The sequence below is a fragment of the Arvicanthis niloticus genome, chromosome 19 (genome assembly GCF_011762505.2).
Source record: "Arvicanthis niloticus isolate mArvNil1 chromosome 19, mArvNil1.pat.X, whole genome shotgun sequence".
Taxonomy (NCBI): Eukaryota; Metazoa; Chordata; class Mammalia; order Rodentia; family Muridae; genus Arvicanthis; species Arvicanthis niloticus.
The window spans coordinates 36,996,535-37,014,257 of record NC_047676.1 but is presented as its reverse complement, the minus strand read 5'-3'; the positions used below and the strand labels follow the sequence as shown (position 1 = coordinate 37,014,257).

At 38.5% G+C, this 17,723-nt stretch overlaps 1 protein-coding gene and 1 long non-coding RNA gene across 2 annotated transcripts in view; one reads left to right on the top strand and one right to left on the bottom strand.

The window, feature by feature from the left end:
* Positions 1-1,183: 1,183 nt before the first annotated feature.
* On the bottom strand, positions 1,184-3,208 carry LOC143435075 (uncharacterized). The gene is made up of 2 exons (XR_013105048.1): positions 2,921-3,208; positions 1,184-2,330 (listed from the first exon to the last, which is right to left on the bottom strand). It is a non-coding gene; the product is annotated as an uncharacterized LOC143435075 (long non-coding RNA).
* A 41-nt stretch (positions 3,209-3,249) lies between these two features.
* The window catches only part of Hcn1 (hyperpolarization activated cyclic nucleotide gated potassium channel 1), a 347,574-nt gene continuing 333,100 nt past the window's right edge, over positions 3,250-17,723 (top strand). The window contains exon 1 of the mRNA XM_034523345.2: positions 3,250-3,768. Coding sequence (XP_034379236.1) covers positions 3,377-3,768 — 392 coding nt within the window. The 5' untranslated portion in view covers positions 3,250-3,376. The remainder of the gene's footprint in view (positions 3,769-17,723) is intronic.

The following is a 17,723-nucleotide window of genomic DNA, read 5'->3' as shown; positions in this document are numbered from 1 at the left end:
CTATGTGGCAGACATGCTGGCAATGGGTGTCTTGTTCTACCATCATCTAGTTCTTCTCATTAAGTGAGATGTTGGCAGTTGCTTTCCAGCCAGACAATCCAATTTGTCTAAGACACAGATTCTTTGCTACTGTTTTCTTCAGCAGAGTTCTTCTGACATGTCTTTAGACATGCCGTGTGTTTCAGCGCTTGCCTGCATCCTACTAACAAGCCTATAAACCTTGAACTTCCCCTCAGAATTTTCCAATAAGTCGTCAGATTTCAAGTCACCCATTTATCTTTTTGTCTCATTTCACATGTGCTTGAGTCGGCTGCATGGAAATTTTATTTTAGATTCATATTAATCTTCTGCTGCTGTCTGCAACTTGATCTTAAGCAGAGCATTAAAGGAGACAGGGGAGGTTTTTAAACCCTTACAATGCTAGTATACACAGAATTCCAGTCATTACAACCGATGGCAGACTCTCCCGAGATAAACTCGTCATTGATATTCTCTGATAGGTCCTCAGATATCAAGTTCCTTTGAAGTATAAGACACCTCGCAGATGATGTACAACAGAGTCAACATAACTGTAATTCCCTCTCTAAGGCGACTTTAAGAATCACACTTCGTTCAATGGATTTCAGCTCAGGAGGGTTGGCTATAGAAACCTGTCAAGAGATTCCTATGGCTCCAGTTCTTTATGTCTCACTTCATTTCTTGTTGTCTTGTTATTCTCATTCTTTTCCTGTGTTTATCCTACCCTGATCCTTCAAGTTCTACCATCTCCCCAAGGAAGCTTTTCATGAGGGCCTACATTCTAAACAACTGTAGGTCAGAACCACAAGTGTGAAACCAGCAGATTGACTTTGTCTGTATGTTGGTGATAACTTTGAACAGACTGATGTAACACACACATCATCAGTTTTTAAAATTATGTTTTAGTAATTATAATGTATAAAACACATTCTCGAAGCTGGACTTGGAGCAGCGAATAGCTTCTGTTTCATCTTAGCTGTGCCTGGAGTTCCATTATAAGATCTTGTTTTTATCAGCAATTCTGCCATATTTAGCGCAAACAATGACACTCAGGAAGAGTTTACTAAAAATAACTGCCTGTTCATGATCATAAACAAGGTGAAATAGAACAAAGACAAGGGTTTGCTAAATAAATAAATAAGTAAATAAATAAACTCATTAAGACTTAGCATTATATCTTAGGTGGTTTATTTTTTAATTATTATAAGACAAAATTTATGTTAAAATATACATTTTTCACACTGAAAATAGAGGGGTCGGGGAAGGATACAGAATGGATAAAAGTAGAGAAATCTTTTTAGTTTAATGATAAAAGTAGGACTGAATACTAGATAATTTGAGGGCTTTTGATTTTGTCAATGCTTGTGATTTCCTCTGCCTCTGCCATCAAATATCGTCCCCTGACCTTGTAATTTCCAGGTTCCCTATGCTGCTAGTTCAGAATGCTATAATGCTACCTCCCTATCTCTGGTCATAAAATTTTGACCATATATACTTATTTTGTGAAGCTCTGTGCTTAGATTGGCTGAAAGCAGATGCTGTGTGACCTATACTTCTCTATTCCTTCCTCAGCTTCTCTGAAAACTCATAAATTTTTCTGCTCTCTTGTTACTTGGCTTCATCACAGATTTCAGGTTTTCCTGAGAACAAAACAAAACACGAAGTGACTGGCCTCAACTGTTTTTTTTTTTTTTTTTTTTTTTCATCTTGTGCCACAGGTTGACACCCTGACAAAGAATCTCTCTCTGAAGTGTCTCCTCTCCCTCATGTGACCTCAGTAAACCAGAGGAGCTATGTCTTGGCAGGGTGAGCTTCGCTTTGAAGAGGCTGTGGGCATGGAGGCAATGCTTGCTGGTATCTCGAACAGATGTTCTGGGCTGCTTATAGTCTGGAAACTCTTCAGACTTCCAAGATGCCCTGCTGAGTGAATGGTAACGTTGGCAGCACATTTTGCTTCTATTAGCTAATCCAGTAGGTTGGGGAGACACGAAGGGAATACGAGAAATCTGAGAACGCTGTCCTCAGCATCAGTCACACGCGGTAAGCTTCACCAGAGACTACTTCATGGCATTCTGACTGGGTTCCAAGCTATCTCGTCCTCTTAGCATGGTGTTGCTGAACACGGAGCGGCATATTTATCTCTCTGTGTTGTTATTGATTGTATAACTTACCTTAAATTAAAGGTCACTTTAGGTCACTTATCTCTTACACATTTTTCTTTTCTTTCCAGCAGGGCTGGCCAATAGAGTTGCTCACGTGTGTGTTGATGTCAGTGGCCTTCCTAGATAGGAACCTCATTCCTGCTTAAGGAGCTGTGTGAGAATAAACAGGATAAGTAGAAGGAGGTCAGTTGTCTGTCCCTAGGTACAGATCCTTAATCTGAAAAGCCCCAGGCAGCTGATTATCCAGGGCTACAAAGATCTCTTTGCTAGTTGTGTGCCCCCCCCATTTCCATTTTCCCCTTTTGTCTTCTTGCTTCTCTGTCCCTCTCTCCCTCTTTTCCACAAAATGTCTTTTTGTCAGGGTGTCTCCTTGATTTGATGTCCATCTAGCTTTATAAGTGGATTTACAGTGAGCAGAATTAACCTGACCCCCTTTCTCTGTAACATCATTTCAACAGGCGTTCAGTGTCTCGGGTGTTTTTAGGTGGAGTTTTGTTCTGAATTTATGCAACTTGCGAGTTCAGATCTCTCTCTCTCTCTCTCTCTCTCTCTCTCTCTCTCTCTCTCTCTCTCTCTCTCTCTCTCTCTCTTTCTCTCTCTTTCCCCCCACGCCCCTCCTTCCCTCCCTTCTTTCATCCCCCCCCCGTCGTTTCCCTCCTCCCCTTTTCCTCCCCCTCCTTTCCTTTTCTCCCCTCCCACTTTTGCAAACCCACACCCAGCGAGCCTCCCTCCAGACGTACAAATACGCGTCCGGGGCGGGCTCCAGAGTTCAATGTCACGCTGGGCAGAAGTGGCACAGGAGAGCGGCGGGGAGCGCGCGGGGAGCGGCGGTGTGCGGCCGGCAGGGGGCAGCCGAGGGGCGGCGCTGGTGCGCGGGTGCCGAGCGGCGGAGCCTCGCCCCGCGCCCGCAGCCTCAGCCTCAGCCTCAGCCTCAGCACCAGGCGCGGCGGAGCTGGGAGCGCGGCGGAGCCCGCAGCGCAGCCACTGAAGGCAGCGGCGGCGGCGGGAGCCAGGCGCGCAGCGGAGCAGCGTCGCGGGAGGGCGGGCGGGCGGGAAGCAGTAGCCGCCGCCGCTGCCGCCGCTGCCGCCGCGACGGGCAGCGGGACTCGCGGGCAGCCGGCTCCGGCCCCTGCCCCTTGGCCTCGAGTCCCCAGCGAGTCTGGAGCCCGCGCCGTCGCCGGTCGCGTCCTCCGGGCATGGAAGGCAGCGGCAAGCCCAACTCCGCGTCCAACAGCCGCGACGATGGCAACAGCGTCTTCCCCTCCAAGGCACCCGCGACGGGGCCGGCGGTGGCCGACAAGCGTCTGGGGACCCCGCCGGGGGGCGGCGCGGCCGGGAAGGAACACGGCAACTCCGTGTGCTTCAAGGTGGACGGCGGCGGAGGAGAGGAGCCGGCGGGCAGCTTCGAGGATACCGAGGGGCCCCGGCGGCAGTATGGTTTCATGCAGAGGCAGTTCACCTCCATGCTGCAGCCTGGGGTCAACAAATTCTCCCTCCGAATGTTCGGGAGCCAGAAGGCGGTGGAGAAGGAGCAGGAAAGGGTTAAAACTGCAGGCTTCTGGATTATCCATCCGTACAGTGACTTCAGGTGAGGGCTCCCTGGAGCCGCCCCACCCTGCTTCCCCTAACGTGCCTTCCAGCATCCTATCCCGCCTCTGGGAAGGGGCGCCCCGGGGACTCACAATGGGGTGAGGGGCAGGCGGGGCAGCGTTACTGGAGGCTTCTCCGTAGACTCGTCACACTCCACTTTTCTAACTAGTTTCTACCGACGAAAGGTTTAGGGTAGGGAGTTTCTTCTCCCTGGAGCGCCGGGAAGTCTCTTCTCCTTTGCCTGGTGAACTTTGGGGACAGACAAGGAGGGAAGAAGGCCACGGTGACCCATGGACGGGAGATTGCTAAGTTGCACTAGGGAAACTTTTACTTCGGTAATGGGAGTGTTGTTAGGACGAGGCAGGTATCCTTGCTAAGCGCAGCTCCCCAAAGGGGGGGGGGGGGGAAGATGCTTCTGGGATCTCGGAGATGAGGAAACTGGAGGTAGTGACTCACAGGTCCTAGCTGTTCCTGCCACTCTCGCCCCTGGGAGTGTTAATCTGTTGTTCTTATGCTTATAGGCACCCTTGTCACCACTGAATTTCTCCAGATCAGTGCCTGGCCGGCACAGGAAGGGCACTTGCGCTTGGGTAGTCTCTGACTTGAGGTTTCAGCGGAGCGGGAGCTGCCCCAGTGGGGCGAGAACTTGACAGGAAACCTCGAGTTCCCGAAACAGAGGCGAAGGAGGGGGTCGTTTCCAGAGCCCCCCTCCTGAAATAGAGCGACACCCGCTCTTGACCTTGACTACAAATCCATTTCAGAAATGTCTTTCCAGTTTCCCAGCCTGGGAGGAAGGGCGGCAGAGCTGTCAGCAGGAGAAAATTAATATGAGTTTCCTGATCTTATTTGTGACCCGAGTTGGTTAATAAGCATGTTTAGGGACTGACAAATGAAGGTCGTGAAGCAGATCCTCTTATTAGTGCGACACGCTCCTGAACACAGGCAAAGCTTCTTTCTAAAAATCCCAAACTAGTAACTCTAGGTGATATTCACTTGTTTGTTTATTTAATTCGCTCGAACTAGGGAAAGCAACAACAACAATAACAAAAAACAACAACAACGAAAGGGGTATATGTGCACACTGAGTGTATGCATAAGCTCCTGGTAAACTGCAAGCAAACATTAGCAATAAATGGCATTACTTCCAGTAGCGTTTAGAAACAAACCGAAATTGCCATTACGTGCATGCAAGGGGAGGGAGCTGTCCACAGTTCTGAATCAAGTCAACTGTAGAATATAGCTTCACAAGGCTTGGGTTGAAGACTTTCCATCTTCCCTGAGACGTTTATCATCTCAAAACACAGCAGTCTCTAGTTCTTGTGCACAGAGTGGATGGATTTTAGGAAAGATTTAATTTAAAAATGCTTATTTGGAAAAACACATAGGAAAATTCTACTGAAGGACTTAAACTAGCTAATGCCATTTATTGTCTGCAGTTGAGTCTGATGGAAAGAGTGTTCAGGGTTAAAAAGCCTCCCAAATAATAAAACATGTTTCCTCTGTGAGGAAGATACTCGCGGAAGCAAACTCATAGATGATCTTGCCCTATCTAAGGCAAATTAGGGTTGTTGTACTCTATAGAATTTTAAAAGTGTGAATCTGGTTTGAATATCATCTCTTTTTGATTCCTGCATGGAAATTTAATGCAAATGATGCCATATTTTTTTTTTTAAAAAAGAAAACCACTGTAAGAAAATAGTCAACAATCTTATTAACAAAAATGAGAGTGATATTAAAATTATGACATTCAGTGATAACGTTCACAAAAGTGCTAAACGTTTTTTTAACTTGATATCGTGTTTAACTAAATGGTTCCAAATGATACTTTTATATATTCGTCAATAGAAAAGTGATGGTGCTTTTCAAAACGTCACATGTAGCAAATGATCAAACCCTCCTCATTCACTTTTTCTAACATAGATAGAGACTTTTTATGAGCTAGAATTGTGTGTCCAACTGTGGATCAGTGAAACTAAAGGAGTCTACATATTTCCCCAAGAAGACTTGGTGAGACAAAGCAAATGCTTCACAAAGGTGGGAGGTGAAAGCAAGGGATGATTCAATTTCATCTTGCATTTTACGGAGAGGGCTGATGACTAAGAAGTGAGCTTATATACAGACAAGCTCCAGTATGATTTGGGGGACTTGATTTTCCTTGCATAAATGAAAAAAAAATGGAAGCAATAAACTAAATAACCATTCTTACTTAAAATTTAAGATAGAATATATCTGAAAAAAGTTGAAACTTGGAATTTCTGTATATATTTGTGTCCTAAAGGACCATGGCCATCCTGTACCTATTGCACCTATTTAGGTTCAGAAGACGTTATTTAATTGGCATTTTTCTATACTCACAGTACTCAGTTGGAAGCATTTTGAAAACCTATGACATGCCAAGATAATGTAGTTGTTAAACCACATCTGAAAACGGGCAAAATTCCAGCAACTTTTTTCACAACAGTGCAAGCAATGTTCAAGCCATCTTTCTTGATCTGCTTGTCACAGACCTTTCCAGGGGGGAGATACTCTAAGGGAAGTGTTTTGCTGAAATTACTAGAATGTCAAGCTTAGGTTCATGAACCTACCAACAGAAAAAGAAACATGAAAGAGTATGTTTCCATGAAAGGGTTTTGGTTCTGGAAAGTTGAGAAACAAAGTGGATTCTTGGCTTGTTACTTTCATAAGTATCTGTGAGGCCAGGAGTGTTTACCCTGTTTGTTGTTCACTCTCACGATGCTGAGTGTAGCATGACACTTTCTCCATGAAATGTCATGGTTTTGACATTGTGCCTAATATTCTGGTTGGTGCCCATTTCTTGACGATTTCTAAGGCTGGAGCCTCCCAGCCTTCTAGGACAGTGGTTCTCAACGTGTGGGTTGTGATGCCCTCAGCAAACCTCAGTCTGCAAAAGTATTTGCATTAGGATTCATAAAAACAGCCTAGTTAAGTTTTGAAGTAGCTATGAAAATAATCTCATGTTTGGGGGTCACCACAACATGAAGAGCTATATTAAAGGGTTGCAGCATTAGCAAGGTTGAGGTGTACTGTGCTCAGGCAAGGGCTGTGTTCCCGATGACGCTTTCAGACAACTAGCTAGTGTCTCTTTTACCCACTACAGTCCGAGTGTGCTACTTTTGTGTCTGGCAGGTTGGAGTCTCCCACTTTGAGTGTAACTAGGGCAGAGGCTCTGTGTTTCCCTTCTTTCTCAGGAAAAGATGATGGTAGGAACCTTCAGGGAGCAAAGAAGAGCCCAATGTTCTTAACACTGTAAGAAATCACGGGGAAGAAGCTAGGAAATATGATACATTTTCTGGGATATTTAATTATCAAGACTAGGGAAAATATTGTTACATACATTTTTTTTTTTTAAACTTAACTTTCTTTTGAGTGGGAGTATGTCTCCCTCCTACTCTTCTCTCTGTCTCTGTCTGTCTCTGTGTCTGTCTGTCTGTCTGTCTGTCCCTCTCCCTCTTCCCTTTCTTCCTCCTCCTCTCTACCTTCCCCCCCCCCCGTGTCTGTGTGCCTGCATGCACACATGTGTGCATGTGCAGATACGTGTACGGTACCTGGTTGTGGGATGCCTCCCTCATTTATTCTCCACTTTGTTGTAGATATCTTTAAAAAAAAAAAGAATTCACACAGACATGGATTTTTACAGTGAAGGCATGGATTCAGCCTTTTTGAAATTTGTGTTAACAGTGAGCATTGAATTTCACGGTTAAGTAGAAATATTTTGAGATAAGCAGTAGTGATTATACATTTACTAGTTAAAATGATAATTTTGATCCATTTCAATAACTCCATGATGGAGGATAGGCAAATGAGCTATCACTCCCAGTTGTTAGTTATGGGATTCAAGTGTGATGAAAGAATATTTAAAATGCTTTTCTGGATGATTGTGTGTGTGTGTGTGTGTGTGTGTGTGTGTATGTGTGTTGTGTTTGTGTATTGCTAAGGGTCAAACTCTGGGCCATGAGCATGCTAGCCAAGTTAGCACTATGCTATCCTCTACCAAGATGAGTGATTTCATGGTGGCATAACTTACCTTGGGAAAAATTTATTACCTATTTGTTATTTGAATAACTAAGTTTATATATATTACAAAGACATATTATTTATTAATATCATTATGTGTTCAGTTAACTGTACTGAATTCTGCTGTGTCTCCTTGATTGAAAATTACCAACCAAGATATCACCAGTGAGGCACAGCTTAAATAGGGTCTCTGAAAGTTAAATTTTAAAATATATATCTATGTTTTCTATTTTCGCGATTTCTGCTGTTACTATGTGGTTAGTGCTTACACAATGGTTGATTTAAACAAAATGTCCTTGTTCTATGGAGATGCCAAGCTGACATTGTGTCCTTTGTTATGGGTGGGAAAGGTTGCATTGTGACCTCTGCTTTTCCCTATCAGTGTAGAAACCATGTACAAAACCTACTGGGCTTTAACTACTCACATACTCAGGGGAATCATTTTCTGAAGATACCACCACCTCTGTGCTTCATGGGTGCACGTGACCTCTGATGTTAGAGGTCACTGACACGCTCGTTAGAGAAGGGAGCTTTCAACCTCATTCCTCAGTCCATCAGAAAGAGACCATTTATTTCCAGGTGCTACTCACAAGAAAATAATTCAACCTTCTGAGGTTTAAGCTCTAATTAGCTTATTCTAACAATAACTTTAAGCTGGATGTATTCTGTTTTCATTAGTCGTGTGCTTGTTTTCTCATATCCACAGAACTGGAATAAACTATAAAGATTTGTTTCTATGTTAAGTGAATCTTCTCATATCTTTAAATTTAATTAATGTTTTTCATAATGATTATAGCAGTGGTAAGCCCAATTAAAAAAATTAAAAAGGAATCTTAAGCTATTAGTGTATTAAGTTACACCTTTACAATATTTTATTACTTAAAGTTTTAGTTAATGTTTGAACATTAAATGGCATATAATGCACATTGGAGAGATATAAATATTTTAATTATAGTAAGTCAAATATAATTTTCATGTTTCCTGAATAAATCTGAAGACTGCTTTTGAGGACTTGCTATAAATCAAGAAACATTAGATATGTATAGTATACCAATCATATTTATTATCTGCATACTTATTTTATTTGAATAACAAAATGTACATATATTACAAAGACATATTATATATTAATTCAATATGTGTTCAGTTAACAGTGCTGAATTCAGCTGTATCTGCTAAATCAAAACCCACCAACTAAGGTATCATCACCAGTAGGACACAGCTTAAATGAGATCTAAAATCAGCATACTTACACTCAATGACTCTCCCACTATGAGCATGACACCCTCAAAATGTCCTTGGTATAAATTTCATGTGATCATTTTCCCATTCAGGGCAGACTGTCTACGCTCTCAGATAATTAATCTCAGTTTAGCAATAGATATTGGACTTAGTGTTAATCCTTTCAAATATAGACTCTTGTAAGTACAATATCAGCATTAAGTATATGCATTAATACATTGAAAGTACATGAAGTAGGACGGCATGAAGAACATGGAGTATTTTCAGGGTCTATGACAAAATTTTTGCTCTTACTTTTTGTAAATGCGTACCAGACTATGAAGTAGGCTGGTGCCATATTTTAGGAGAAGAGACAGGGCAGTAGTATTGAAGGAAAAATCTTCCTATGTTAGAAAATTTTTTATATTGTCCAAGTAATATTTTTCTTTTAAAAATAACTTTACTTTATAGGTATTGATTTTAAATTATAATTTCTCTTTATTTTTGAGAATCTCATACATATATACAATGAAATAGATCATAAATACCCTCAATTTTTCTTCTCCAACTCGTCTATATCCCACTCAACATATGCTCTTCCCAGCACTGCACTCTTCCTTCCTCTCTCTTTGTCCCTTCAAGTCTAATTTGTGCTGCCCAGATGTATATGAGGGATTTAATTGCTGCTTACCACTGGTTTTCCAGAAATAAAAGTCATGGCACTTGGAATATAGCAAACTTTTGCAATCCCTTGCCTCGGCTGCCTTTCCTGTGTTTTTTTTTTTTTTTTTTTTTTTTTTTTTGATTATAGTGTGCAAATGTAATGCAAATTATTCGATATACATACCTATACATATACATATTGATACCTAGAAGGTACCGATATATAATTAAAAGACATGTATATACTATTATGTTCCTATAAACATAAATACAGGCATTGATTGTTAGAGAAATATTTCTCTGATATTTAAAATCTGACTTTGGCTGAAGAAAAATGAATTTCATGACCCTTTCATGTTCATTAGTTAATACTATCATAGTGTTCTTTTTAACCTAATCACTGTCCACTCACTTAAACCAAATGTTTATGCTTTGAGCTTACATCTTAGCAGTCTTATATGCATAGTTCTTATTTCATTTTCAAGACTTGTGTAACTGCAGAAACAAAAGCAAAACCATAAAACTAATCACACACAAAATTAGTAACTATTAATTCATTTTGGACTTTCAGATTTCCCTGAAATATTTAGGAACTATAACCAGTGCTTCAGTCAAGATGTTTTTGTATTTTATTATATTCTTGACAAGGTTCATAGATAAGAGTTACTAGCTATAGGCATTTTACAATACTTTTTTTTATTAATTAATACTGACACCAGTTAAGACACTTCTTAAAACAATAAGAATGATACAATCTCCCTGAGGCTGACATTCCTGTTAAAATAAGGACAGACTATTTTACAACAGGAACTAAAAATCACTGCTCATACCCACCATCTTCTAGAGATGAAAATTGCCTTAAATTGTAAACTGAATAAAAGGAAAAGAAATAATAAAAGGAAAGAAAATAGCCACTAAAATTTCTTTTAAGTTAAAATGTTGAAAAACTGTTAGAATATTGAAAAAATGCACACAATAGCTACTTTTGCCTTCTATATGGTCTTTGATGACATTTTAACAGTGTTTGAGGACATAATTTATATGCTACATACTTTGCCAATTGCAAGTATAGAATTAAATGTTTTCATTATATTGTTATAGTTGTGTGCTCATCATCAAAATCACTTTTTATGACATTTTATCACCCTAAGAAGAAACTTTGTGTTAATAAGCATTCATGTTTCTGTCTTCTCTCCTATCCCCACTCATCAATAAGCAATCAACAATCTACTTTGTGTTGAAAGGTTTGCTGAACTTATCCTAGAAATGTCATATCAATTGGATCACATAATATCTGGTGTTTTATTTTTTTTTCTGGCTTCTTTCACTGAATACGCTGCTATCCAAGGACCACCATAGCACCTTCAATTCATGCATTATTTTAATATTTATTTTTTGGCGTCATACTATTGATAATATATAGATGTGGTACCTTTGATTTATCTATGTGTTGATAGACATAAGGTTTTTATAATGTTTAGTATTACTGATATATCCTTGCATTTTATAAGTTTTTGCAAAGTGTTATAATTTCATTTCTTTTAAGAGTAAAATTGCTTAGTCAGTATAATAGCTTTCAATGTAAATTTATTGGATGAATAGTAAAGGATCAGTTCTTTGTAATATCAACCATGGTGAATTTTTGAGTCAACAAATTCTGCAAAGAGTATCAAAAGCTCTGCATTCCTCTACAATAGGTCCTGATATCCTGTCTCCCTGCTATTTACAACTTGGAGCCCAAAACATTGCATTGGCTGCCCAGTGTAAAAAGGAATAGATAAAAATGTAGAAAGATGAAGTGGCATGAACATGGTGACAGAGATAGATAGTAAGAACCAGGCCAGGGATTCAGATGTTTGAGTCTTAATTCTGTCATTTCAACCCTCACCCAATAGGAAACGAGCTGCCAGCATAAATAATTCCCTAAACTTTCAGAGAAACATGATTAATTGAAACTCATCATCCATCCTTTTTCCTTCTTGAAATGGCTACAAAATAATATGAAAATATGCATGTAGATCAGTAGAATAGAGAAACAGGAGAATAAGAGATCTGGAAGTATTCTGGCAAATAGATGAAAAAAGCATTTCACAACCACAATTATTCATCCCCTAAATCTCAGAAGAGGTAGAGACTTGGACCAGTTTACAGTAATTCTGGGAAAGCCAGGTTGCAAACAGATTAGACTTATTGAATACAGAGCTCTTAGTGTGTGGACTAGCTTGCTTGGAGTCAAGGCAGAGACCTAGAGACACTACAGAATCTCGTTTATTAGCTAATCATGTTGCCAAAGCCCCACATATATACATAGAGGCTATCAATTTTTTTATTTGTTTGTTTGTTTGGTAGAGCATTGTATAATAGTTGAGAGCAAAAACATTGCCCAAACTTTCACTCTAGTCTCCACTATGAAAGAAAATTTCTTAATCAAGTAGAAAATTGAAATCCAAAGAAAAGAAAGAGATAGCAGGGGAAGAAACAACAACAACATTACAAACACAGTATTCTCAGTAGATATTATGACTATACAATAATAATAGTGTTTTTTTTTTGTTTTGCTTTTTTTCTAAGATATTAGGCAATTGCACTTGGGAACAGGAGAGATGTCTCAGCAGTTATGAACACTAGCTGCTCTTGCAGAAGATGTGAGTTTAGTTCCCAGAATCTACATATGATTCACAACCATCTGTAATTCCAGCTCCCGAGGATCCAAAACTTTCTTCTGGCCTGCACAGTCAACAGCCCTGCATGTGGTGAACATACATCCATACATGGAAAACATTCATGCAGGAAATTATCATGAAATAAGATATATCTAAAAGAATAAATTTATTAAGAGGCTCCCAGAATTATAGCAATTAGAAATAATAAAGTAGAAGATGTAAAATAATATATATGTGAAAATATAGAATTAACTCTTAAAATGAAAATGTACCCAAGAAACTCCAGAATAAAAATATGAAATTAGTAAAGTCTGTGCACTGAAACTTGGAATTTGTAGAACAAAATCATCCACAAGACCATGTTTTTCTTCCAAAGTTGCTAGTTAATTAGTTCCAGAAAAACCAGGAGTTAGGTGAAAAACTTTGGAGACATGCAAGATGGAAACCCGCACAAGGAGCTTTGAAAGACAGAACCAGGGATATGCCTGAGTCATAGATAAGGCAACCAGACTAACCCAGGTCAGAAAATAGAGAGAAACTGAGGACGAAAAAAATGAAGCCAGCTTTTGAAAAGATAACATAGATATTCTACACATCATGAAAATTACGAGGTCTCTAGTTATCCTACAAGTATCTGTAAAGTAATAAAATATGAGCTATAACACAGGACCCTTGTTCATTCCAGTGTGAGCTAAAAGTCTGTAAAACCATAAAAAATTCAAAGTTGCCTTGTTCAGCAAGTCAGTAATACCTGTCACAATTTAATTGAAAATTATGGGCCAGTTATTGGAGAGGGCAAGAGAAAGGTAAATGTGGGTTGTTTGCTGAAAGGAAGCTACATTTTCAACTTCTATAATTGGAAGCGAACATGGTTTAGAGTCAATAAATTGATTTCTCTTTGAAATATGAGTTAAATGCTAAAAGAAACAGGGTGGTTTAATTTGGGAAGCAGGCATGTACAACAGCAGAAATGGGGCAGAGATCGTATGTCTGAGAACATTTTAAATTTAATTTACTTGAAAAAAACTTTGGGAGTAACTAATGTTTTGAAGCAATTATTTGGGTTTAAATTATTATTGACCGAGAGTTTCAGTTACTTCTATTACAAAATGAGAAAAGTAACACGTGGATTTCATGGGATTTTGAAGAAGATACATCTTTTTGTCTCTTTATTTTTATGTGTGTCGATGTTTTTCCTGCAAGTACATCTGTGCTATGCATCACACGCATTCCTGTTGACCGCAGATACTTGAAGAGGGTGTCAGATGCCCTGAAATGGGAGTGAGAGATAGTTGTGAGTCTCCACATGGGGGGCTGGGACTAGAACCTGGGTTCTCCGGAAGAGTAGCCAGTGTTCTCAACAACTGAGCCTTCTTTCCAGCACCAAGCTGCAGAATTTCCTAAGCAACATCTCATGGGAAAGGAGAGCATCTCATTGTTGTAAACTGTGCATACATTTTCTTCACTTTCTCTTCATAGGCACGCATGCAGCAGAGTCCCTGGTGTACCATGGCATGTGGGCTGCAGGAGATAGGTCTAATGAGACAACTAGTACTGAGAAACTTCTAATCCATATCCTTCCCGCAAAGTTTTCTAGATGTATCAATTTTTATAGAACAGTATAGCTGGCATTAAATAATGCAGTAGCAAACATTTAGGAATAGATCTTAAAAGAAGATGAGAGTGGCATTGTGTTCCATGTGCTGCTTCCTGTTAATCTTCATTTTCATAGAAAAATGGCATAATTGAAACAGTTGGGATCTTGTTGCAGATCAATTAAATGTTACATATGAGCCAAGTATGATGAATCATTACTTGCTAAATTCTTTCATTTTGTTTTTATTGTCAAAGTTAATGGTCTGGAAAATGGCAATTTAGAAACAAATTGTAAGAATACGGAAGACATTAGTGTGGCACAGTTACGGTAGGGCACACCTGTAACTTGGATCTGGAGTTAAGAGAATTTGAAGTTCAAGGTCGGCATTGGCTACATAGTGAATTCAAGGCTAGCCTGGGTTATAGGATAACCTCTATTAAATGCAAAAGAAGCAATTTAAAAATACTGCAATTTTGAGAAAATAGTCTTTATTATCTTACATCATGTTATCATTTCTAGAACAAATTACTTACCACCAGTGAAGCATGTTTGAACCTTATTTTTCAAATTATACTACATTGAAAAGACATATGTAGAGGCTTCACAAAGTTATGTTATTATATACATAAATATATATGCACAACAGGTGTTTTTTTTTTTTTTTAGTAGATGTCATTTATAGGATTAACAGTAATTTTTAAGGGTGTCAGTTCTGGGCACTTATTTGGTTAATTATGTTGAATAAGTATAGAAAACCATACAAATGAATTTTGATAAACACTGTAGGAAACTGTTTATTTGTGTATATGTGTATCTAATAAGTAGTAGAGACACATACTGGATGTGGTTATGGTTGCAGATGTATTCACAGCATAAATAGCGTCAACATTCTATTGTCTATACTTACTCTTACCGGCCATTGTTGGTTATGCATTCATACTAGTGTCTACTAGGTTTCTAAACTTATAAAATATGTTCAGGATCAAATTGAAGGTTTAGAACCCTTGTGTTCTTGAAAGAACATATACTTGCAATGTTTCATCTATGGCTTTAAGAGGTTCATAGATTCTTTTAAGCACACTTATTTTGGGAATGGAAGTTAAGACATGTTCTACCTAATATTTCTAAACAAAAGTAAAGACACCAAGAACAACATGCAGAAGTAAAAAGATAAGATTTTAGAATCAAGAAACTGTGGTTAGAAAGTCTTGCTTTGCACAGCAAATTCACTGTCAGCTAAAAAGCTGGATTTCTAAAATGACTACACATCCAAAAGGAGGGAGACTTGCATGCCCTTGTTCAACAATACTTTATTCAAAACAGCAAGAAAATGAAATCAGATTGGATGTCCATCAACATGAATACATAACAAGAAGTTTGTTATATATAAACAATGGAATTTTATCCAACCGTAAGGAAATGAAATTATGAAAAATTCAGGAAAATTAATAGAACCTGGAGTTTTTCTACTAATATTAACACAGGCTAAGAAAGGCAGATACTACACACACACACTTAGAAGCAGATCCTTGATTCTACTTGTTATATATGTGAATTTATGTGTTAGCAAAAGAGAGTGGAAGACAGGAAACTAGGAAGGACCCCTTGAGATGAGAAAATGCAAGCTTTAAAGTGTGTAATTTAACACACATGAAATTAAAGGCAAAATCCTGGGGACAAAGGGGTACAGTGAGAGTGTGAGACACAGAAATATGAGGCTTGGCATGTTTAAAAATGCCATGAAGAAACTTCCATGTTTATTAAAAGTAAATAAATGACTTTGAGGTTATATAGCTGGTATTGGGTAATTTAACAATGAATATTTCTTTCTGATTGTTCAGTAGGTGCAATATAGCACAAAATTATGACAAGAAACATGAAACATTGTGGGAGGAAAGGAGAGTGGAATTCTTTGTATATTATGTTCACCTGCTTTCATCTTGCTGAAACTTTCATGTTGCTTTCATGTGGGTGACTGGTTGAGTATATTAAAATATGCCTGTTATTTGTAAAAGTAAATTTTGTTTTCCTATTGTTTTTGTCCTCTTGGAGGCTTACCATTGAGTAAGCTCACCTTTTCTTAGCTTGTTCTGAACTCTAGCTGGCTCAACTCAGCTGTTCTGATTCAAACTCCTCTCCAAGCTGACTGATTCAACCTAGCTTCTCTCAGCTTCTCACTGAATTGCTCTACTTGGCCTCAAACTAACTCTGGCAATTTTTTTCTAATTTTCTGGCTCCCGATTTTCTGGCTTCAACAACCTCTGCTGACCCGCACTGAACTATGTGAACTCATGAATGAACTCAACTCCATTGCACTCACTGCACCGACTCCCATCTCTCTCTCCTTTCCTGTCTTTTCTTGTGAGAGTTGGGTGTATTCTATCTGATTCATTCTGTCAAGTCTTTCTCTTATTCATCACCTTTTCCCTCAATTAAACATCATTGTTTGGGATTAAAGGTGAGTATTAAGGGCATGTCTGTATTCCAGCCAGAGGGATTAAAGATATACAGTGTGTCTGCATTACAGCCGGATCATACAGACCTAGAGGGTCTTTGGATGATCCTTTACCACAGCAATGATGTTACTATATTAAAGTATCCTACAGTAATTCTTTTATGTGTCAACAATAATGATTAAGAGATATAGTAAAAAAAAATGAAGAACTACTGAATCCAGAATGCAAAATATAAACTGCACACACTAGCTTGAAAAATGTTAATAAATAATATAAATACATTTTTATTAGTTTATAATAAAGTTAAGTCTAAAGTTGGGGTTATAATTACAAGAAAGTAGGCTTCAGGCATGAAAATGACCTTGGGCTAAGATCGGGAAGTTGGTTCAGATATTTTGGTCATCCTGAGAAGCTCTTAGAAACAATGATCATGGGAGTGTTCATGGAAATGTGTTTAATGCCTTGCTTGTTTTTTGACTATTGGTGTTTATTGTCTTGCTTGTTCCTTGACTATTTGCATCTATTGTATTGCTAGTTCCTCAACCTAGAACTGACCTTAATACTTGCATGTAATTAAATGGTATAAAAGCAAAAAGGAGGAGGGGGGATGCGATAGGGAGTTCTGGGGGTGTAGGGGAATGGGGAAAGGAGATGACATCTGAAATGTAAATAAATAATTTATCCAATTAAAAAAAAAGAAAAAAAGTTGGGCTTACATTTATAAGCGGCAAAACATCATTGAATAAATAGGACATATCAGTAAATTAGTGGATTATTTAATAATATCACAGTTTTTCACTGTGTTCTTTCGTGAACTGTAAATTAATACATTTCCAAAGGTTTACTTTATATTCTCTATAAAATACTTATTGAAAATGTATATTCTAGTAAACTGCCTTAAAGAGAAAAAAGAGACATTTTTCAAATACCTGGAAACAAAGATGATCTTTATAGATCATGTTTTTATAATTATATAAAGGTGTGCACAAGTGCAATCTTAGCAAAATTTTAAGCTTACACAATAGCCTTGATTGTCAGTTGTTCTACATTTTTGGCCTTTCTTTAGAATCACAGCATGATTTGTCATAGTAATTATATTGCATTCACTGTCCCTTACCTCTAATTTAAATCTTACTAGAGTACAGATTTTTTTTTAAATGCTATAGTCAAAAAACCAGCAGCTACAGAGAACAAGGTGATCTCCTAAATTTGAATAAAGAAAATATTAAGAATTTGGCAATATTATGTCCATTTAAGGTTATCATATGTAATTTCATATGCAAGATTATCTTATTAGTTCTATTAATTATAAGATTAT